General features: G+C 38.9%; 1 protein-coding gene across 10 annotated transcripts in view; it reads right to left on the bottom strand.

Annotated features, from left to right (window-relative positions):
• The window catches only part of DLG2 (discs large MAGUK scaffold protein 2), a 2,065,329-nt gene that overhangs the window by 698,672 nt on the left and 1,343,222 nt on the right, over positions 1–23,435 (bottom strand). For all 10 annotated transcript variants that reach the window (XM_047691101.1, XM_047691090.1, XM_047691092.1 and 7 more), the window contains one exon: positions 20,247–20,300. In XM_047691101.1, coding sequence (XP_047547057.1) covers positions 20,247–20,300 — 54 coding nt within the window. The remainder of the gene's footprint in view (positions 1–20,246; positions 20,301–23,435) is intronic.

Raw genomic sequence — 23,435 nt, 5'->3', positions numbered from 1 at the left:
TAGAGATAAAATTCTCTGGCTATACTGTCTTTCAAATTACTTTTTAATGGAAAAGTTATAAACCAGAGAAAGAAGAAAATGATGCTGGCAGGTATCCCTGCAATAAGAAAGAGCAAAACACAGAGAAAGAAAATCAATGGAGGATTTAAAATGTTCTTTCTGCTTTGACATCTAACCTCCTGGTTCCAATTTTTTTTTTTTCAATATCAGAGTATAGCCACTTTTAATGATGAGATGATACCACATTTCTCTTAATCTACATGACCCAAGTGGTTCATGGAAATGAAAGTCAGTGGTGCCAACATTTCTGACTAATATTTTAATTCGACCTCGACAAGTAGCCACATTCCCAGATTGGATGTAGTACTGTGATATAGAACATAAGAAATGTAAGGTGTATATTCTCTGAGGGAACACTTATGTGGGATGGACCGTTTCACATCTTACTTTGCTGAGGCTATCGGAAGATACAAGTGTCTGGCCCAGTGACAAAAGGAACTAAATATACATTTAGCATTTGAAAGTAACCATTTCAGTTTGTTACCCAGAGTTAAGAGTCTCTCATGGTTTTCCTCCCTCTCTGATTTCTTTCCGTTCTGTTTTCCCTCCCTTCCACTAGGGTCCTCTGTGCTATTCCTTATACTCTACGCATAAGTAAAACCATATAATAGTCATTTTTCTCTGATTGACCCTCCAGTTCCATTCATCTCAGTGCAAATGATAGCTATTTATCCTTTCTGATGGCTGAGTAATACTCCACTGTGTATGTGAGCTGAAAGGGTTATTGGGTGGTGGGCATTAAGGAGGGCACGTGATGTGATGAGCACTGGGTGTTATATGCAACTAATGAATCATTGAACACTTCATCAAAAACTAATGATGTACTATATGTTGGTTAATTGAATTTAAATAAAAAATAAAAAAAGAAAGTTCATTCTAAATAAAAATTAAATTAAATTAAATTTAAAAAAATGCAAGTAACCCCCATTGTAAGATCCTATAAGGCACTACAGAATAGTGGCTTAAGGCAGTGCTTCTCCAATTTTGATATGTATTTGAATCATCAGGGGATCTTGTTAAAATGCAGGTTCACATTCAGTAGGTCTGGGATGGGCTTGAGAGTCTGCATTTTTTTTTTTTTAAAGACTGTATTTATTTATTTGACAGAGAGAGAGAGATCACAAGCAGGCAGAGAGGCAGGCAGAAAGAGGGGAGGAAGCAGGCTCCCTGCAGAGCAGAGAGCCCAATGCGGGGCTCGATCCCAGGACCCTGAGATCATGACCTGAGCCAAAGGCAGCGGCTTAACCACTGAGCCACCCAGGCGCCCCGAGAGTCTGCATTTTTATCAAGCTGCCCAGTGATGCTGATTCTGCCAGTCTGAGATCTACCCTTTTGAGTAGCAAGGGTAGAGGGTAGAGGCACAGACGCTGCTTGGGTTTCAGTGCTGTCTCTTTCTCTTAGAAGCTACATGACTGTGGCCACTTAAATAAACCTCTTTTTCTGTGAGGTTTTTTGTTTCTTTTGTTTTTTTTTTTTAAATCTGTAAGTGAAGATAATATCAGTATCAAACTAAAATGGTTGACATGAGGACTAAATTAATTAATGCATATAAAACATTTTATATGTTACCCAGTACTGAGTGAGCACCCAATATAATTTTTTATGAATAACTAAAGGTTTCTCATTATAAACATTTAGCCAGTCAACAGAGATGAACATCCTACAAATTTTAATTGAGTTTAATTCACCACCATAATTTATTTTAAGCCATTAATGTCAACAATCACATTAATCTCCATCCACATCCAAAGCTTGGCATGTTATAATTTTTCAAGTCATTGAACTTAAAAAAGCAGCCAATTAACAATTCTCTTGGTGGTAGCTATACTCAGAAGCATGAACTTGTCATGATATAGCAAGAAATTTCTTCATCTATTTTTTTATGAGGAATACAGCAAAATAAGAAATAAATATGTTTTTGTTAAAGATTTTACTTATTTATTTGTCAGAGAGAGAGAAAGCGAGAGTGCATACAAGCAGGGGGAGTGGCAGGAAGAGGGAGAAGCTCCAAGCTGAGCAAGGAGCCTGATCACTGCAATTAAAGAAAAAATTCATGCAGTTTCCCAAAAGTGTACAATAGTCAGATATATCAGAAACCTTCAATAGAAAGGGTAATGAGGAGATGAATGGTCCTAGAAATACATGGTAGAGACAAAGATAATGTCCAGATCCTAGAAGGCAACATAGGTGTTTTCTATTCCATAGCACGTGAGTCAGGTTGGAAGGATGAGAACTCCAAAGATTAAAAAACTAAAATCAGGGGCTCCTGGGTGGCTCAGTGGGTTAAGCCGCTGCCTTTGGCTCAGGTCATGATCTCAGGGTCCTGGGATCGAGTCCTGCATCGGGCTCTCTGCTCAGCAAGAGGCCTGCTTCCCTCTCTCTCTCTGCCTGCCTCTCTGTCTACTTGTGATCTCTGACTGTCAAATAAATAAATAAAATCTTTAAAAAAACAACAAAAAAAAACCTAAAATCATACTGAATACTAATAATGCTCTTCAGAGAGTGACTAGAGCAGAGACCATTACCTGCCTGTGAATATCTACTCTCCTCTTCTCCTTAGATATTGTTACCCTGGGAAAAATGAATCACTCTCCCTCCCTCAGTGAGCTGTAGCCACATGACCATTTTTGATCAACGAAGGAGGTGATTCTTGTGTGTAATTTCTGGAAGTTTCCTTAAAAATAGGCAAAATACTCTACTTCATGTCACTTCCTGCTGCTGGAAATGTGATAAAATGATTGGAGCTAGTCTCAGTAGAACCATGAAGTGATTGAGAAACAGGAATCCTGGTGTTAAAATGCTAGAAGAATTAAGCAGAATGACTTCAGATGTCTTTTTTTTTTTTTTTAAGATTTTATTTATTTATTTGACAGACAGAGGTCACAAGCAGGCAGAGAGGCAGGCAAGGAGAAAGAGGGGGAAGCAGGGTCCCCGCTGAGCAGAGAGCCCGATGTGGGGCTCAATCCCAGGACCCTGAGATCATGACCTGAGCCGAAGGCAGAGGCTTAACCCAATGAGCCACCCAGGTGCCCCTGACTTTAGATATCTTAAGCTACAGAGCACCATGCCTCACTTTCAACTCAATTTATGTGAAAGAAAATGATTTTTCCCCTGATTTTGCTGTTCTTATCTTGGGATTTGTATACCACTTGCCCTATTTCTCAGTGTGACAAGTATAAAAATATGGAAGGGCCTCAGGAAGGATGTGGCATTCAAAGCAGCTACTGAAGGAAAGGAAGGAGATCAAAAGGAGAGGGGGAACCAAAGAAAAACAAACATGTGCATAAAAATCACCCAGAATACAGGATGTTCAGGAACCTAGGAGATGTTCTGTGTGGTGAGAACACAGGGTGTACTGCAGAAAAGCAATGGGGAGGGGACAGGGGACAAAGGATGACAGGCACCAGTAAAAAGCCTGCAGTATCCCACTATGCAGTTTAGATTTTGTGTGGCAACTTCAGGGCCATTAACAATTTAGGTAGTTAAATGACAGGACAATAACTGATTTTTAGAAATAACTCAGAGAGCTATGTGAACTCAAAGAAGGAAAAGCAAGAAACAAAGAAACAGGTTCAGAGGCAGTGGCAGGAGTCCTGGAGAGTGAAGAGGCCAGGCCTAAGGGCCTTGACCATGAGAACATGGGACAGAGATAAGAGATACTTGGCAAACATATTATGTAAGAATTCATAACCCCATAAAGGCAGGGATGTGAAGCAGAGGAAGTCAGGATGACTAGAAGAAATGAGATAGCTTGGACAGTTGAGTTAATGGTGATGTTATTCACCAAGACACAGAATGAAGGAGGAAGGAAGATGAATTTAAAAAACGCAGATGGAGGGGCGCCTGGGTGGCTCAGTGGGTTAAGCCGCTGCCTTCGGCTCAGGTCATGATCTCAGGGTCCTGGGATCGAGCCCCGCATCGGGCTCTCTGCTCGGCAGGGAGCCTGCTTCCTCCTCTCTCTCTGCCTGCCTCTCTGCCTACTTGTGATCTCTCTGTCAAATAAATAAAAATAAAAATCTTTAAAAAACGCAGATGGAAGTCAAGCTTTGTGAAATAAGAAGGGGGAAAACAGAAAAATTAAAAAAACAAAACAAAACCAACAACACTGAAAGATTTTTGCATGTCTGGCTCTTTCTCGTGTTCTTTTGCAAATTAAATATCACTTCCTCCAAGAAGCCTTCTCTAAATCCTCTTTCTAAAGAAGCCACTGCCCCACCCCCCACACCCACCAGTCCTGTCACAGCACTTGGCTGTGTTTTCTTCAGAGCTCTTATTATAGTTTCCTCTTTTTTAATTGTGTACTTTGACCAGACTATAAGCTCTATGAGAGTGGAAATTTTATTTTGTTCCCATTAATTAAACTAAAGTGTGCCTGACACACAGTGGCCACTCAAAACCTTTTGTTTTATGAGTGAATCACAATACCTAATACCAGTATAGAACTCAGAGATCACACATAAAAATAAAAACTAAAAACAGGATTGAAGGAACCAAAGCCATCACATGAGAGGTCCCTCAGTAACAGATGACAAGGAAGCTGAGCTCCAGCAGTGCCCATAAAAACCTGTCACAAAATGACACAGCTGGTTAGTTGGGAGGGGTCAGAAGACCTGACTTGGGTCCAGTTTGACACTTACTAATGACACGCTCTTCGTGAATTTCATGACCTCAAAGCATCTTTCAGTTTTCTTAGCTATAAAAAAGACTGCTTGTTCCACGGATATTTTGAGAATTAAAAGGAAAACACACATGGAAGCATGTTGTTCCTCACTTTCATCCAATCTGTCCTAAAGCATTCATTCTCGATTCCTACTTATTATTTATTACACACAATGACATCACTAATGCTACTTCTAAGATCTCTTCCCAGCGTGAGTTTTAACTTTAACAACATGTTTTGTATACTTGTAATTTTCCCGTTTACCACATTCTGCAACAACTTCCCTCTTTCTGTAGCTCTTTGACCTTTTGTTAATGAGGTGTGTAACAGTCCTGTGTTTGACCTTAGTTTCCTTTGAGTGTCTTCTTCAGTCTCTTGAGTAACTCAGCAAATTAAATTTTATTACAACTACTGAGAGGCAGGGTAGCATAACGCTGTTCTTACTAAATGTCCCTCACCACATGCTGTGTAACCTTGGACAAGTTAAAGATTTCTTTTTTGCCTAAGATTCCTCACCTGTGAAATGGAGATAACAATACATTGCTCAGGGTTATTGTGAGGACCGCATAAACTAACATATGTAAGGAATTGTTAATAGTACCTAGCATACAATGCAACAATTATTAACTATTGTTATTCTTACCATTTCCTAAACCATGTATGAAATTACTCCCATCACGCTCTTATCAGTAGTATGAGATATTTCCAGTTTTCCCCATTTTACCAAATAAGAAATTAAAGCTCCTGAGTTTAAGTAATATCAAGTTTACGTAGTGAAATGGCAGTGCTGATATTGATCCAAGAGCCACTTTTATGGGAAACAAAGCCTATGCTCTTGGCCATGTCAACAAAGAAGCCAGATCATCTCATCATGAAAGCAGACATTTATTAAACCAAATTGCCATCAAATAAACTGTCATTAAATATACTTTTGACTGTGGATGTAAGGCAGGAGCAATAGGCATTCAGAAAATGGGAAGCTCAGTGAGATGGGTTGTCAGGGAAAGCTTCTGAAGGACCCAAACGGAGCCAGATACTTGATTGTTTCTAATTACATTGAGCCTTAGGTTACTACAACGACCTACGTAAAGGTCAACGCCAGATCAGCTTTTAGCATTGGTCTGGCCGGCAAATTTCTTTTCCCGGTTTTGTTGGGGACCCACAGGCAAACTGATCAAGCACAGACCATGCCTCTTTTTTTTTTTAATTAACCCAATTACAGCTCATAAATGGTGACATGTGTCAGCAGAACTACCCTTGGAGGGGCATTTCATTAACTCGATCATGTCTGTACCTGGGGGCATGAGCCTTGCATAGACAGATTTGTTAAACAGTCACTATGTCTATTTCCAAGTTAACAGGGGGCAAGCTCAGTTTATTACCTATAATGAGCCCACTAAACCAAACACTCTCATGGCAAGGTCTTTTCAGACTCACAATGCATTAGAAACATTACATGCTTTAATATTCTTGATGATTTATGACAGAGTCCACATGACGGTTACTGTTCTTCCCCCCCAAAAAATAATTAGCATGCAAGTGTTGGTGTCTACTTTTATAATTTCAGTTCAAATAGATCAAACTCTCTCCATTTTATAGCTCAAACTTGTCTGCACAAAAGAATCACCTGGGGAGGTTTTAAACACCCCGATGTGTATGCCCAGACTATTGTCAGGCCTATTAAGAAAGGATCTGTGTTCCTGGAGTCCAGGTGTCAATGTTTTTAAAGCACACCAAGAAAGGAAATGAACAGCTAAGGTGGAGAATTACTGCTTCAGGGTATCAGGAAAACTATTAGTAATGTGCGAAAAAAAAAAAAAATTTCCCGAGATTATCTTTAAAGAGATACTGATTATGAATGTCTATTGTTTGCTGTCAGCATGCTGGCTGACCTATCTGGCTTTGTTATTTCATGACTATTTTTCCTTCCTATGACATCTCATTAGCCCGCCATTCTCTGAGTTTTATACTCCTGAATTTTCAAAATAATACACCTCTGGGCGCAAGATCATTTAGAGCACTCGGTTGAAATCAGGATAGTCAAAATATATTGCTATTAAAGCTCTTTGTGAAGCAGCAACTATGCTTTTTCACTAAAGGAAAAGTTCATGAAGGTTCATTTTGTTATTCAAATATTCAAACAAACCTGGAGCTTATAAGTGACAATTGAAGGAGAATATTTTAGGGCCAAGATATGATACACTTAGAAAAGAGAAGATACTAGGGGGAGCCAACCACTGAAAGCCACATGGTAGAGAGCTCCCAGTATGAATTGATTAGGGACAACATCTCTTTGTCTTAGACCCTGTTGTTACAGACAAGGGAGACTGAATCACTTGGGTCTTTTGAAAACAAAATCATCAGGAATTTTTTTTTCCTCAAAATGTGATTATTTAAGACTGATTTCTTCTACAAAAAAAATCAGAGATCAGAGATAAAATTGATTGCTATGTTGGTAGGTTCTATATTAAGTGCTTCATATTCAATAATTCACTTAATGCACGAACCCATGAGGTAGCTGATGTTATGCCATTTTATATGTGAGGAAACTGAGCCATAGAACATTCAGGTCATTTGCCCAGTGTCACAGGACTCATAGGTAGACCAAGAAGAATATAAATTTATGCCCACCAGATGATACAACCAATTTCTACAGCCAATATCACAGACTCCTCAAAAAGATAATTAGGCACTAAGAGAAAGACAGCTTTTGTTTTATTTTGTTTTTTTAGTTTGTAAAGAGCCTGCATCCTGAAAATGAACTAAAAAAGGATGAACAGCAATGGAGAGAGGCTTTCAGTGACTTCAAATAGTGATGTGTTGGCACCAAAGGAAGGACTTATAATAGAATAGTCATAGAGACAAGGTGTCTGTCCAGTTGCCCAGAGAATAGGTAGCTATAGTTAACTCCCAAGAATTGGTAACTAAAAAATATCAGTGTAGAAAAGTGCATTTAAAAGCTCAACAAAGGGCGCCTGGGTGGCTCAGTGGATTAAGCCGCTGCCTTCAGCTCAGGTCATGATCTCAGAGTCCTGGGATTGAGCCCCACATCAGGCTCTCTGCTCAGCGGGGAGCCTGCTTCCTCCTCTCTCTCTCTGCCTGCCTCTCTGCCTACTTGTGATCTCTCTCTCTGTCAAATAAATAAATAAAATCTTTAAAAAAAATAAAAAATAAATAAAAGCTCAACAAAATTTAACAAGGGAGAGGGAAGATTACAAAGTACTCTAAGCATCACATAACATTCCTCATGCCCTAGGAAAATGATGTTTTAGTATTTCTGCTTTTTTTTCTTTTTTTTTTTTTAAAGATTTTATTTATTTATTTGACAGAGAGAGATCACAAGCAGACAGAGAGGCAGGCAGAGAGAGAGAGAGAGAGGGAAGCAGGCTCCCCGCTGAGCAGAGAGCCTGATGCGGGACTCGATCCCAGGACCCTGAGATCATGACCCGAGCCGAAGGCAGCGGCTTAACCACTGAGCCACCCAGGCGCCCCTCTGCTTTTTTTTCTTAATAAAAAGTTTGAAATAGGTTTTTTTTTCTTTAAAGATTTTATTTATTTATTTGACAGAGAAAGGGATCACATGTAGGCAGAGCAGCAGGCAGAGAGATGGGGGGAAGCAGGTTCCCTGCAACCAGAAAGCCCCATGCGGAGCTCGATCCCAGGACACAGAGATCATGACCTGAATGGGTTAAGGCAGAGGCTTAACCCACTGAGCCATCCAGGTGCCCCAAAATAGGGTTTCTTAGGTTCATTTCAGTAATACACTTAAAATTGAGGCAAGATAATATATTTCAAGGCATTACTCTTTATTATTCTACTCCATTTCCATTATTGATTTTGGTTTTTACTAAATGATCACTCTTCTTTTCTCCTTCTTCTATTTGATCTCACCCAACTAACCATTATCATATACGCTGCCTGCATTTTCTTTCAAAATATTTGAGAAAGAAAAAATATTTTTTTACAGCAAAAATACTAACAAATTTAATGGGCTTTCCAACTCACTAGAGTACTACAGTATTTGGCATTAGGTAAGAAAAAAGGTTAGAATGATCCATGAGAATTTAGTCTCTGCAGGAAAGGAACTACAAAGCGTGGCAAATAATTGGATTTCTATGATCTACACATAGTTTTAAGACAAGATAGCACAGGGATTATCTTTTGCTTTTGTAAGGCTTTTTAAAAAAAAGTATTTATTATTGGGGTACAGTTCACATGCAATGCTATATTAGTTTTAGGTGTACAACACAATGATTTGACTATTCTATACATTACTCAGTACTCATCATGATAAGCATAGTTACCATCTGTTACTACACAATGTTATTATAGTATTATTGACTAGATTCCCTATGCTGTATTTTTCACCTCCATGACTTATTTTATAATGAAGTTTGTACTCTAACCCCCATCATGTATTTTACCCATTCCTTCCCCCACCTTCCCTCTGATAACCACCAGTTTGTTCTTTTTGTGAGACTGTTTTTGTTTTTTTAGTGGTTGTTTTTTTTTAGATTCCAAATATAAGTGAAATCATAAGGTATTTGTCTTTCTCTCTCTTATTTCGCTTATCATAATATCCTCTAAGTCCATTCATGTTGCTACAAATGGAAAGATTCATTATTTTTTATGGCTGAGTAATATTCCAGTGTGTGTGTGCATGTGTGTGTGTGTGTGTGTGCACGCACGCCACATCTTTACCCATTTATCTATCAGTGGAGACTTAGGTTGCTTCCACATCTTGGCTATTGTAAATAATGCTGTAATAAATAGGGGTGCACATATCTTTTTGAATTAGTGTTTTTATTTCATTTGGTTAGTTCTCTGTAGTAGAACTGCAAGCAATAGATATTACATGTAACCATCTATCACTGCAGCTAAGTGCGGCTTTGTGCCTAAGTTCTAATTCTTGAGATATAAAGGGAAATCATGTTTTAAATGGAGAAACAATGCTCATCACTCTGTACTTCTTTTAACCAGCTCCTTGACGTGTCATCATGGCGACTATACACCCGAGGGCCATGTCCAAGGGTGGTAGAGCAAGAAGATAAAGGTTTTGGGTCCCGTCTCTTTAAGAACTTGTGGAGCAGAACAGATACTTCAGTTCTGGACCATTGACTTACAGGCTGTTATATGTGAAATATATTTCTATCTTGCAACAGCACTGTTATTTTGCTCTCTGTTATATATAACTGAACATATATACTAAATTAATGCATCATGCAAGAGAGTTACTATTCTCTCTACTTACAGATGAGGGAAGAGGGCCAAAGAAGTTAATTTTCCAAGGTTACTCAGTTACTATATAGTAGAATAAAAACAACAACAACAACAAAAAACAAACAAACAAAAAAACAAAACAGAGTCAGGGGTGCCTAGGTGACTCAGTCTGTTAAGGATCTGCCTTTAGCTCAGATCATGTTCCCAGGGTCCTGGGATCGAGTCCTGTGTGGGGCTCCCTGCTCAGTGGAGAGCCTGCTTCTTCCCCTCTCTGTATCCCTCCCCGTGCTTGTGCTCTCTCTCTCTCTCTCAAATCAATCAATCAATCAATAAAATCTTAAAAAACAAAAACAACAAACCCAAAATCCATCCTCTTTTCACTAATGCAGGCAATCCCCTGTAAGTTAAATACTATGGAATCAAAGAGGAAGAAGACATAAACTTTGTGTAGAGGAAATAATGAGGGCTTCCTGCTGGAGGTAGCAGTTCAATGAGATCTTAAAAAATGTGTGTGGATGGGGCGCCTGGGTGGCTCAGTGGGTTAAGCCTCTGCCTTCGGCACAGGTCATGATCTCAGGATCCTGGGTTGGAGCCCCACATTGGGCTCTCTGCTCGGCGGGAAGCCTGCTTCCCCCTCTCTCTCTTCCTGCCTCTCTGCCTACTTGTGATCTCTCTCTCTCTCTCTGTTAAATAAATAAATAAAATCTTTTTAAAAAAATGTGTGTGGAGGAAAAGATATTCTGGACTGATTAACAGAGTGAACAAAGGCAGGGAGATAAAGTATAGGAAAGACTCAAGAAAGGCTGGGGTCTGTGGCATTAGGTGATCAATATTGTTTCTTGGCTTTATTTATTCAACATATATTTCAGGGTACCTGCTACAGAGGCAGGCATAACCAAGGTCCTAGAGGTATAATGGTAAAAAAAAGTCAATAAATTTCTAAAAATACGAGAAGATGATAGTACCGGCTATGCCTACAGGATGAAGTCCAAATCCCTTATCAAGCAAACAAGGCCTTCACAGTCAGACTGAACCCTGCCTTCCCAACCTCATACTCTTTGCCTGCTCTGTGTTTCAGCCTCACGGAAATCACTATATATGAGTTTCCAGGCCTCTGACCTTTGTACATACAGTTCCTTCTTGGAATGCCTTTTCCACACCCAGCCTGAAAACATCTTACTCAATCTTTAAGAGCCAGGTTTGACTTCCTCAAGTGGGATGGTTCCTTATACCATATTCTTTTAAAGCATTTTCTTCACGTCTCATTCATTTATTCATTCAGCCTCCAACCAACCTAGCAAAAAATGTGTCTGATTATAGAGGTAAGACAGTAATAAAAATGGAACAAGTTTTCTCATGCTTATGAAGTTTAGACTCTAGAAAGAAATACTGGGCATCAAACAGTTACAGTGCAGTGTGACAACTTTTTCCAAAGGGATGAGTCTGAAGTGGAAACACACATTAGAAGCACCACACCTAACCTCAGCTTCCCAGAAGAAGCATTATTTAAGCTGAATCCCTTAAGATGTATAGGAATGAGTCAGGCAGAGAATGGCAAGGGGGTTTTAATAGCATTACCAGAACTAAGGATTGTCCACTAGACTCTATTAGACTGTGAAAGTCAATGTTTTTAAAGAGCATCCTAAGTGATTTAACACCACCACCAGCACCAAGATTAAATGCTGGTTCAGGTTAACATTAAATGTATTACCATTGTACTTTTGTGAATACCTATAGTTTTATTTTGTCTTTCTTCTATATAGTATTTCTTATCCCACCCTTTACCGCCACTTCAGTCCAGGATCCAGAAGCTTCCTGGGATCCCCACTACATCTCTGAAACTTCGGTGTGCATAAGATTTACCTGGGATGCTTATAAAAACATAGGTTCCTTGGCCATCCCCTGAGATTCTGATTCTATTGATCTGGGGTAGAGCGGGAAATTCTTCAATTCTAATAACCTGCCTGGGAAGAACGGATGCTACCAGTTCACAGACCACATCTCGAGTAGCAGTTCTATAATGAGAAATTATATTAAATATTTCTCAGAATTATTTTTCCCTTGTTCTTAGACCTGCTCTGCCAGTTTGAGCTCCTTGGACCAAAAGTGGCTCTTTTGCCCAAAAAGAAAGAAGGGCCTGTGTGGTGACTCTCACCCATCAGTCACATACTCCACCCGGGAAACTGCTATATTTTCTCGTCACCACCTTCCCCACCCAGCCTGTGTAGAGGTCTCCCAATGGTTGAGGAGGTACCCAAAGAGTAGCCAGCAAAAGGCCAGCAAACAGCCTTCTCTAAGGCTTCTCTAAGGTCTCCACCCCAGGGAAGAAAAATGAAAGTAGGTTTGTGAATGGGCAAATAGGTCAGGTTTTCTATTTATCTTGTGATTTTAAAAGATCCGTGTAAGTCTGGATAGGAGTTTTATAATTTCACAAAAAGAAAATGATGAATCACTGAACTGTTTTTTTTTTTGGGGGGGGGGTTGGTTTTGTTTTGTTTTGAACTGCTGAACTGTTAAGAAGGCTTTCAGTAATTGCTGGCATTCACCTCCATGTCTTTCGTATGAACATAGCACACAACTCCCTAGGAGAGTTATAACTGCTTAGAGAATCTGAAAATACTTTACTCTAAAAAGGAGGAAATGAAAGCAACTCACAAAAGCTGAGAGGATAATTTTGATGATTAATTAGGTAATACATATAAAACATTTGTAGAACATAGTGGTCCCTTGATAAACCCTAGCTTCTTCCCCCAGTTCTATTTATTTTTAATTATTTATTATCTAGAACAGTTTTGTCCCTTAGAACTCTCTGGAATGATGGATCCTATACTTGCACTGCTGAATACATTATCCACTAGCCATGTTGGCTACTGAACACTAAAATGTAGCTAGTACAACTGAGAAACTGAATTTTTTCATTTTATATTCTTTTAATTAAATTTCAATAATTACATGAGACTTGTAGCTACTGTCTTGGAGAATACAGGTTTAGAAGCAAGGACAAGGTAGTTGGTAATTGTGTCAATTTGTTGAACTGTATTGGATTGATCCTTTTTCATACAAATATGCATATGTTTAAGGTGGTGAGTGAAAGGGACAGCTGCCCCAAGGGTAAGCCAAAAGGTGTAGTGAAAGAACAAACAGAAGATCCAAGCCAAAAAAGAAGTTTCGGTCATATTGATCAATACTTCTCAAACTTTAATATGCATACAAATCACTAGTGTTCTTGTTAAACATACAGACTGTGATTTAGTAGGTCTCCAAAGGGAGATACTGTGAACATAGAATTCACAAGGTCCCAGGTAATAACAATTGTTGCTAGTTAAAAAGTCCATTTCAAGGAGCAATGATCTAGATGTAGGTAGGCCAATGGATCAGCATAACCCCTATGTGATCTAACTTTGAACAAGATACAACATCTGCATTTTGGACTCAGTAGTCCCAGCTCGAACCAAGGAATGCTCCATTTTATCAAAGGCACACCATCGCCCTCACTCTCGTGATGAACATTTATTAAGCCCACCTTCTACATACTAGAAAGAGTAGTCATAACAACTCCTGCAGAGCAAATATTATTTTTTCCCATTTACAAATGATAAAACAGGTTTAGGTAGATAATTTGACTTAACCAAAACCCACCCAACTTCTAACTGTCAGAGATGGGCTCAGAACCCAGTCACTCCGAATCCAAATCCTAGCTTCTCTCCTTGTACAATCTTGTTACTCAAAGTGTGGTGTACAATTGAACATCAGCCTCACCTGGAGGCTAATGAGAAATGAGGACTTTCGGGCCCTGTCCCAGGCCGACTGAATCAGAATCTGCATTTGAAGATCTCAGGTCATTCTGATGCACACGAATATTTGAAAAGTGCTATCATGTGCCATCTCTACCTTTACAGAGCAGAGCAACAGGTGGAAGTGCAGGGGATCTGCTGATTGTGGCAGCTAAGGAATGGATTTAGACTGGCTAGGGTTGACTCTAGAATAAATATTGATAGCTTTACCTCTGTTGCCTAAAGTCTTACTGTCTCACGGGCACAGTTTAAGCCAAAATTAAGCTGTTTTCTGGTTGGTAAGGATTTTTAAGTTTTGGATAATACTATATTCCCAACAGATAAAAACATCAACAATATAATTTTACCAGTGTTCATGGGGGGAAAAAAACACAAGAAACACAACAAAGAAATAAACTTGTTTGCTGAAAGATAAAGTTAAATTAAAATCAGCAAAGTCTTCTAAAATATCTAAACCTTATTAATCACTATTAAATGGTTCAAAGAAACAAACATAATTCTGCTTCCTCTCTCTTCATGGGTAATTCTGGAGAACTATCCAATTAAGAGTGAATAGTAGCCTGAATCACAAGGGCCTGTTATTGTACAAAGTGACTCAGAGGAATTAATGTCTAACTGCCCAGCTCTGTGACCAAGTGCTTGGTCATCCCACTTCTGCAATACAGCAACTTCCTCCTCAGAGAGCTCTTACCCCCAGCTTCCTGCTGCTGGAATCAATCAGAAATGCCATTTAAACCTTGCTTAACAACACCTCTTAGTTTCAAGCCCATTCTTTGGCTCTGGAATGAAACTCATTGCTAATTTGATTGTTTCTCTATGTCCCTGAACCCACATCATCCATTATTTTCTCTTATCCCCCACTCTTCTCAACACTCTTTACTACGCTGTAACTCTCTTGGGCTGTTTTTTTCCCTCAAGACCACATTCTGGTCCTCTGTCCCAGAAGTGAAGTCATGTCTACAGCCAATGAACTTTCACTTTCAAAGTTCTCTACAAAAATCTCCCTGATAGGAGTGTGTGGGTGGCTCAGTTGGTTCAGCGCGTCTGCCTTCAGTTCGGGTCATGGTCCCAGGATCCTGGCCTCAGGCCATGCATTGGGCTCCTGTTCAGTGGGGAGCCTGCTTCTCCCTCTCCCTCTGCTCCTGCCCCTGCTTGCGCTCTCTCTCTCTCTCTCTCTCTCTCTCTGTCAAATAAATAACAAATCTTTAAAAAAAAAAACAAAAACAAAAACCTCCCTGATAATACTTTAAGGATATTATGACTGTTTTCAAATAACTTTTATTTAAATGATCTTGGAAGTCAAATACAGTGGGTGATACTGTTAAGAACCTTTTCATGTTTTTTTGTTTGTTTGTTTTTGTTTTTGTTTTCATAACCTAATTCCTCTTTCTTCTCTCCTCTACTTCTCTTACTCCCTTACTTTCTTGGGAGATTTTCCAAGCCTCAGTCCTGGAATTTCTGGAACAAATCCCCTGTCTCCATTATTATGTCTACTTCTGGAAGCAAAGTTTCAGACAACAAAGTGTCTCAAAGAAAAGTAAGGTCATTATATTGTCAGTACTTGCTAGAGTTTTCTTTTATATCTCAATAGTTTCCCTTAAACATCCTTAATAATCTAGACACTCACTTCCCATATCAGTTGAACCAGGTCCCTTTGACACTTCAATTGTTTATTATCATTGACCTACTAATATTTTTAAAGCATAAGATTCGTTCTTTTGTACCTGCTTTCCTTACAAAGGACATACATAAATTCTTAGCCCTTTTATTTAAGACTTTGGTATAGTAACTTTGTTTTTCATTTAGCAAATAGTCACTCTTTCTTCTACTTTGAGTTTGGCAATATGACTTGCTTTGCCCAGTGGGGTGTTGGTAGATGTGATGTGAACATAGCTTTTAACTGTGTTTGTGCCCTGGGCTTGTCCTCTTGTGCTTTGGCCGTCACAATGAAAAGAATATCCTTTGGGTAGTACTGTCCCCCCTCTGGGCCCCTGAATGAAACATGTGAAGCAGAGATGCCCTAGCTAACCTGGTAACCGGCAACCTAAAGCAGCTGGCCCAGCCAACCAGCAGATACTTCCGGGAGAATAAATACTTATTGTTATGAGCCACTGATTATGTGGTTATTGGCTGCCCACCAAAAACTGACTCTTACGTGGAGTAAAAGTAAATGATAGACCAAGCTCTACCATTTACTGGTTGGGCTTGAATATCTGTATCTGTAAAATGAGAGGTTTGCATTCATTGGATCCCAAGTTCCTTAACAAGATTTAAAACTCATGGTTCTTGAGTATACCACTTCCCACAGCATATTTCCAGAAAACAAGTCAAAATATAACCACTATGAAATGATGTCCGGAGAAGAATGAAGAGAAAAGGATCCTAGAATCTCTCTGCTCAATTTTATTTTTCTAAAGTAGAAAGACTGGGGTTGGTTTGGATGCTGTTCAGTATAGGAGTCTGACAGGTCTACTGAGGGGCAAAGTATGTCAGGAGAGGAGGCCTCCGTGTCTATTGGCTGCAGAGTACTGAGAGGGCGTCATGCTACCTTTTTACTAAGTCAGTCTTCAGGGATGTAGACATACAGATCATATGCAGGCTCCGATCCCCCAGAACTCTCTAAGAACAAGTATTTTCAGCATCTATCATAAGATAATATTTAACATATAATAGGGAATAATAAAAAGATGGAGGGAAAAATGTAAACTACAGTGTTGAAATAGCAATTTGCTTTTTCTTTCTTTGCTTTTCCTTGAATGATTTTAATCTTCATGTAGGGGTTCCAGCTTTGCAAGAGAGGGGGGACTGTACCGCAAGTAAGGTCCTATTCAACCTTACAATATCATGACAACATGCAGGAATGAGTTTATTTGAAGCATTTTTACATAAGAACCTCACTGACCCCTTCTTTGTTAATGGCAGACACTTTAGAAGCTCTAATAACCCTTAACTTACTGTCCTAAAAAAAGGGCAGATATCTCTTTAAATATTTTTTGTGCCTTTATTAAAAATGTCCTTTGACCACAGATTTCCTCTATTCATATGCTGTTTGCATACATGCCAAGGAATTGTTTCCATGAGGACAATGTATTTCTAAAATCAAACTTGCTAATTGGCAAAATTAATATGTTTACTTGCAATGAAATTATTTGTAAGAAAGATGGTAATATATGTTAAAATTTGTCATTTAGGTAATATTGTTAAAAAAAGGAAATGTTCTTATGCAACATGACTGAAATGCTCTGGGGAGCTCTGAGATCGTTTTTTCATTAAATAGATCTGAAATTATGTGAACAACTAGAACATGAGAAAGAAAAGAGGAAAACAAAGTATAGAACACTGGGGAATGAGAAAATAGCCTGCAAACGGAACAGTGATTTGTTCAAGGTTACCCAGTGAGTCAGGAGCAAAGAGGAGAGTTGGACCCATGCCAAGACCCAAAGTATATCTACATTAATGGCTATGTACTAAGTTTGCCATTTTTAATAAATGATGTACTCACATATGGGGAAAGACAGTCATATTTACCATTCTCTCAGGATCTAGCATGTGTTACCTAATAAGTTTTTATTCTTTAAATAAAATTATAAACACACACCTATGAACCACAAGTTAACAAAGCATGATTTTGCACACATAATTTCATTTCATCCCCACACCCACTTCTGAGGTAGGTGTTGTAATTCCTGTCTTAAAGATTAATTTGGATCTGGAAAAATTAAATGAGTTGCTGAAGAATACATTGCCAGGGGACACTTTGGGACATTTTCACCATACTGAGCTACTCAGCAAACCTCTCTAAAGATCCTACTCTTAAGGAAGCTCAAAGAGGTTTTGCATTAAGTACAAAAATATTAAAGATTAAAAAATAAGGAATAACATGGAGAACATTAGGAGAAGGAAAGGAAAATTGAACTGGGGGAAAAATCGGAGGGGGAGACGAACCATGAGAGATCGTGGACTCTGAGAAACAAACTGAGGGTTTTAAAGGGGAGGGGCACGGTAGGATGGGTGAGCCTGTGGTGGGTATGAAGGAGGGCACGTATTGCATTGAGCACTGGGTGTGGTGCATAAACAATGAATCTTGGAACACTGCATCAAAAACTAATGATGTATTTTATGGTGACTAACGTACCACAATTAAAAAATGATTAAAAAATAAAAGGCCTTTGAAAAAGGCCATGAAGAAGTCATGTACAAAGTCTATATTTAGGGAATAGAAAGCAATTTGATTAATTTGTTATATGTGGCTGATTTTACTAGCCGATTAGTTGGGTTATCAATCAAGCATGTCTACCCAAAATCCTTAGATTCTACTGATAAATTATTTGTACATGAGGGCATCTGGCAGTTAAGGCATGAGAATCCTAATAAAAGGCTTCAAAATAATACAGATCTACCACAAGAAAGCAGTCCTACTTACAAAATCAAGTCTCTGTGTTTAATGCCTACTTTAAAGCACTGTTCATCTGCTTTTGCCAATGGATATAGCAAAAAACGAAGAAGAGTATAAATACAGAATTCCTTAATATACATGGTTCCGTACCCCAAAGGTATTGGAGCCTCTGTGACAAGTTGTCTTCCACCCAAAGCCACCAATGGCAGAGGAGAAAGCATGCTTTTTTCCCACATTGAGAGGCAGGAAATAAGGGAGGGGAGAAGGAAACAGAAGCAACTACATGACAGGAGTTAAGTAAGACCTGAAACTCTTTAACCAGGCTACCCAGGTTCATTCTTGGCTCTGCCACTAATGCAAACTTGAAAAAGTTACTTAATCGCTTTATGACTCAGTTTTCTTACCTATAATATAGAGAAAGTAATAGAACCTATCTCATAGGGTTGTTTTAAGGATCAAGTTAATATTTGTCAAGCGCTTAGTGTCAGATGTACCATAATCCCAGTATAAATGTTTGATAAATGAAGGAAGATAGGGAGAGTAAGAGATAGAATAGTGGATTCTATGTGTCTTTAACGTATTGCTTTGCTGCCATCTGAGTCCTTTTCTTTCCTCAGCTGGGGCCGCTGATTCCTACCAGTGAGCTTTTAACCCATTTCTTGTCTGACCCTAAATGACTCTTGTTCAGAAAGATTTAAGAAGCTCAGTAGCTCAGGTGAGTCAGCATCAAGTCAAGCTTGCTGTTATTCCTGTCCTGACCCTGTGTCCCAGTTTTAGTCACTTGTTCCTGTAATCAAGTCCCAACCTTGTACTCCAGTTCTAGCATTCTGCTCCCCTGGGGGTGAGTCCTGGCTTGGAGGACCTGCTCAGGATCTCCAGTTCCTTTGAGGCAGATACCTCCCAAAGGGCAGCCTCGGGACTGGACACACTTTGGCACACTGTGTATGAACTTCAGAAAATCAGCTGCCTGTATTTAAAAATTCCAAAAATTTTACATAAAAATTCAAATTTATAACTTCTCTGGAAAAATGGGATGACCTGGCAGCACTTGGTCCTCATTTCCCCTTTGGTACCACCCACTGGAGCCAAGTGGCAGCTGACCCCTTTGGAAGGCCACGTGCTCTCTATTTCCTACCGTCCCCACGCCCCCTGCCCCATGTATTTCTGTGTTACTTGCTCTGTGTAGGCATTTGAGGTTGAGTGGGGGTCTGAGATTCAGAATAGCTGATGCTTACCAAGCATTTCCTTTGCGCCAGGTACTCTTTCAATTGCTTCACTAGTTTTATTCATTTAATCAAAGACTAGGAATCTGTTCTCATCCGTTATCCCTGCAGTCCTTCTCCTTGCTTCAAATTCTCTCTCTGCATGCATCTGTGTCTGTCGCATCTTCCCCAATCACTATTCTCTATCCATTAGCCAGGGCGGCTCAGAAAGCCTTGTTGGGCCTCCATGATGTCAACCACTTACCCACATTGTGGGCTGTTGCCACCCCCCAATCTCTCCTGCCCCTGCCAGACTTTGTTGTCAAGAAGTTTGGCCCTTATAGTGGTGTATTTCAGGTACAGAATCCCAAACTTTACTGCCCTGCTTGATCTTCACACCTATCTCATGCTTCAGGCTTTCATAAAACCACAGGTCTCATTATGTATAGATAGACCACCTCTCACCAAAATTTGTTACAACTCTCGTTAGAAGCCCAGCAAAATCCATTAAATATTTACTGATAGCTTACTTATGTTCTCAGCCCTGCCATAGAAATTGATTTGAGTATCCCTTTACTAAGAGACCCAAAAAAGTTTATCCATCTCTTCTATAAGCAATTCATTATTTTTTCAGGAAAACACCTAGGAAACTAACATTATTTGAATATAATCGACTTCTTTTTTTCCTTTTCTCATGATGTGTCCTTGTGCTTTAGAAAACAGTGAATGAAAGAGGTAACTATTTGCATGACTAAGCTGAGATTTAACAGATATCAAAACAAAACTCAAAAAACTCTTCCTATACAGTTCAGATTATCTGGATTGGATAAAACTGAGTATGTACTGAATTTTATATTTAGCTGATTAAGTTCTAACATAATTTGTAAAGAAAATCTTATAAAAATGTTACTTACATAAGGAATCGTGTCCAAAGTATCTGTGTTGACAATTATAGGAGCAGGGCTGGCCTAAAAAAGAGAAACAGAAAAAACAAATTAAATAAAAAAGTAGTCTATTTTGAGATAGGATCTGTTAAACAGATTTAACAGAGTTCAAAAGCATTTCTTGAGGAACTGTACAGGCACTGTGTCAGGGTTTTGGGGGATACATGAAATACCCTGGCGTTTGCTACAACCTCCTCCTTCAAATATGTGTTTGCTGCATTTGCTATATGATGAAATGAAGTAAGCAGTTGCACTTCTACTCATTTTCTCTTGAATTCTGCTCAACAGTAGGAGGTGAGGATTTGAGCTGCATATGAGGTAAGAATTTCTAATAAATTGGGTGACAGTTAAAAACATATAGCATTTCCTTATAAAATAGCTGTACAAAATAAATTTAACTTCTCTCTCATGGCAGCAAACTTAAACCCAAGCCAGCATTTGCAATCCTTCTCTTTAAACTGCCTTTTTAGAATATGTTGAAAATAGGTTCACTCATTGACATCTTTTTTTTTTTTTTTTCCTCTCGAGTCACTCATTGAAATCTTATAGATGCTTACCTATTATGTACTCTTTATCCTATCTTTGGTCATGTATGCATTTCTGAACACCTACCTTAGAAATCCTTCAAGAGGAAATTAAAAATTCATCAAAGATGGCATAAAATCATATTGGGTATGCTAATTTTTTTAAAAGGAAATTAGTGCAAACTGCAGTCATTCTCTTTAAAGTTGAGCAGGAAACTGTGTAAAACTGATACAGAAGTGCTACAAGCCAAGTCATTAGCAAATAAGAGATTGCGATCTATTTGCATCCACCAATCTGACTTCATGAATATTGAGTAGACCTATCTTTATTTCCTAGTTTCTAGAATTTTCACAGCATTTTCTCCTTCATCCCCTGCAGGATCTTTAATCTCCTTCCCAAATTGCAGATTTCATTTAGATAGAGGAAATACTCTCATCATGATTAATCAAGAGCTGTCCTATAAGACACGGTGGCTTTGGCAAGTGCTCAACTTTTGGGACATTTCATTAGCTGTGCCCTCTGGAATTAACAGAGTTAACAGCTTTTAAATGTCAATCTGTGCTTGTGGAATCCTAATAGAATGATAAAACAAATGGCAATCCAGCAGATTTCACAAAACAAAATTCCATGCTTTAACACAACACACTGGGCATTAAGAGCAGGACCCTGGTCTACATATCTACATGGTGGGTCAGCTAGATGTTCACAGTTTAGTCATTAACTCCTAAAAACAAGTACCTTAGGGTGAATAGGAGAAAGACAGTTTCCACTGGATCCCACCAAAAAAAAAAAAAAAAAAACCCAGCCCCAAACACATACACACACAGTGCTTATGGGCCTGTGGTGTAGGGAAAAGAACAGGAGGTTTACAGTCAGAAAACCTGGGCTTGAGTTTGGTTTGGCAACCTCCTGATTATATGTGTTGGGGACTGAGCAACTTCTTGATGGTATGATCTGGGGGCAATTACACTAACTCCCTTTGCCTCATTTTTTCCTTCTCTGTAGAATGGGAATGGAGACGATCACCTTCTGAAAGCATTGCTTGAAGAATAAGTGAGGTGATATATTTCACATGCTTTGTAAACTTAAATTTCAGAATCAATGTTAAACATTATTATTACTGTCCCTAAAGATGAACTACTGTAAGAATATATTACCAAATGATTTGTGAACAGTTTATGTGCCAGAGATTTCAATGTTATGTTGTTGGCTATAATTGCACTAAAGAAAACTAAAGATTAGACCACGTGAAGCACTATTTTTAAATCGATATTACTTGCCCATGTATGAGAATGCACACACATATCCTCTTTAATTTCCACAAAACCTTATTATGAAGCATCACTATCACTATACCCACATTATAAATGAGAAAACAGAGGCTCAGAGAAAATGAGAGCTTAGATTTAACACTGGCCTTTCTGACCTCCAAATCCATTTTTCCACCCTAAGCTGTATCTAGGTGGCTCATTGCAAGTGTCCTGTAGTGATTGAAGATCTCTAGTTAGAGCAGCATATGAGACTGAGGCAAAGCAAAGCCACTCTGCAGGCTCTGTAAGGTCTTGCGTATGCCAGACATTGAAAGCAATCTGGTGATGCCGGAATGGTCACTGGTATTGTCCTCCTAGTCTGTGTTTCAGTTTTGACTCCCTCTCTTCTATGCTTTCTAATTGGTTCCCAGGATGACCCAAAACATTTGGGCCTTGTCTCCTTGACCAGACTAAAAGCTTTCCAAGTATCACACCCAATATTTATATTTTCCCCTACTATCTATTACAGTTTAATCAATAACTATGCATCAATTGAATTCAACCCATCTTACTTTTGTTTTTCTTGTTATAAATTACATTAATGTTGTCTAGGAATAAATTTTGTACGGAAACCCCTTTCTTACATGATGCCATTTATCACTTTCTTCTGTTTATGCTGCTATTTTCTGTTTCATATATGTAGATTTGGTTCTTCTAATCAGACTCTATATTTAAAAAGTGACAAGGATTGTATGCTTTCCTAGAATTCTTCACAGCACTTAGGTATACTGGAGGATCTCATTAAATACTTAGGAATTATTGACTAAATGTAGCTACAAAGTATAGGTGCGGGTATAAAGGAAAGTCATGCCTCTTTGTAAGCTCAGGAGAACATTTCTAGAATAACTCCAAAATCTCCTCTGCTGCCAACAAGACTGTGACTACTTTTCCAATATCCACTGTCACTTTCTTTCCTTAACCTGCCCCTATTTCTTAACTGTCCAGCTTTTACAAAATAATGATTATTCCATAACCGCTGATTCTAGATGTTGTAAAGTACGATCTATGTTATGTGGACAGCTCATTGCTCCTTTCTGGTACTTAGAAAGGTCCAGAATCCCCCATTAATGCCCGTATATATTAAAGTCACTAAGAAACAGAATGTATGGAATATGTGAATCCACAGACACAGCACATACATCTGACATTGGCAAAGCCCTGGCTTGATCACCAAGGAGATGTCATGGTTGGCTGTTCTGTATCCCACTGGGCTGCTACATCCAGCTCTCAGAAGATCAGATCTCCCATATCATGGCTCCAGCACCCTCACAGTCCTCTCCAGACTATTTTCACAGAAGCTTCTTGGAATCCTTATGGTTCTCAA

This window comes from Lutra lutra, chromosome 10, assembly GCF_902655055.1.
Source record: "Lutra lutra chromosome 10, mLutLut1.2, whole genome shotgun sequence".
Classification (NCBI taxonomy): domain Eukaryota; kingdom Metazoa; phylum Chordata; class Mammalia; order Carnivora; family Mustelidae; genus Lutra; species Lutra lutra.
This window is presented reverse-complemented; position numbering and strand designations above follow the sequence as displayed.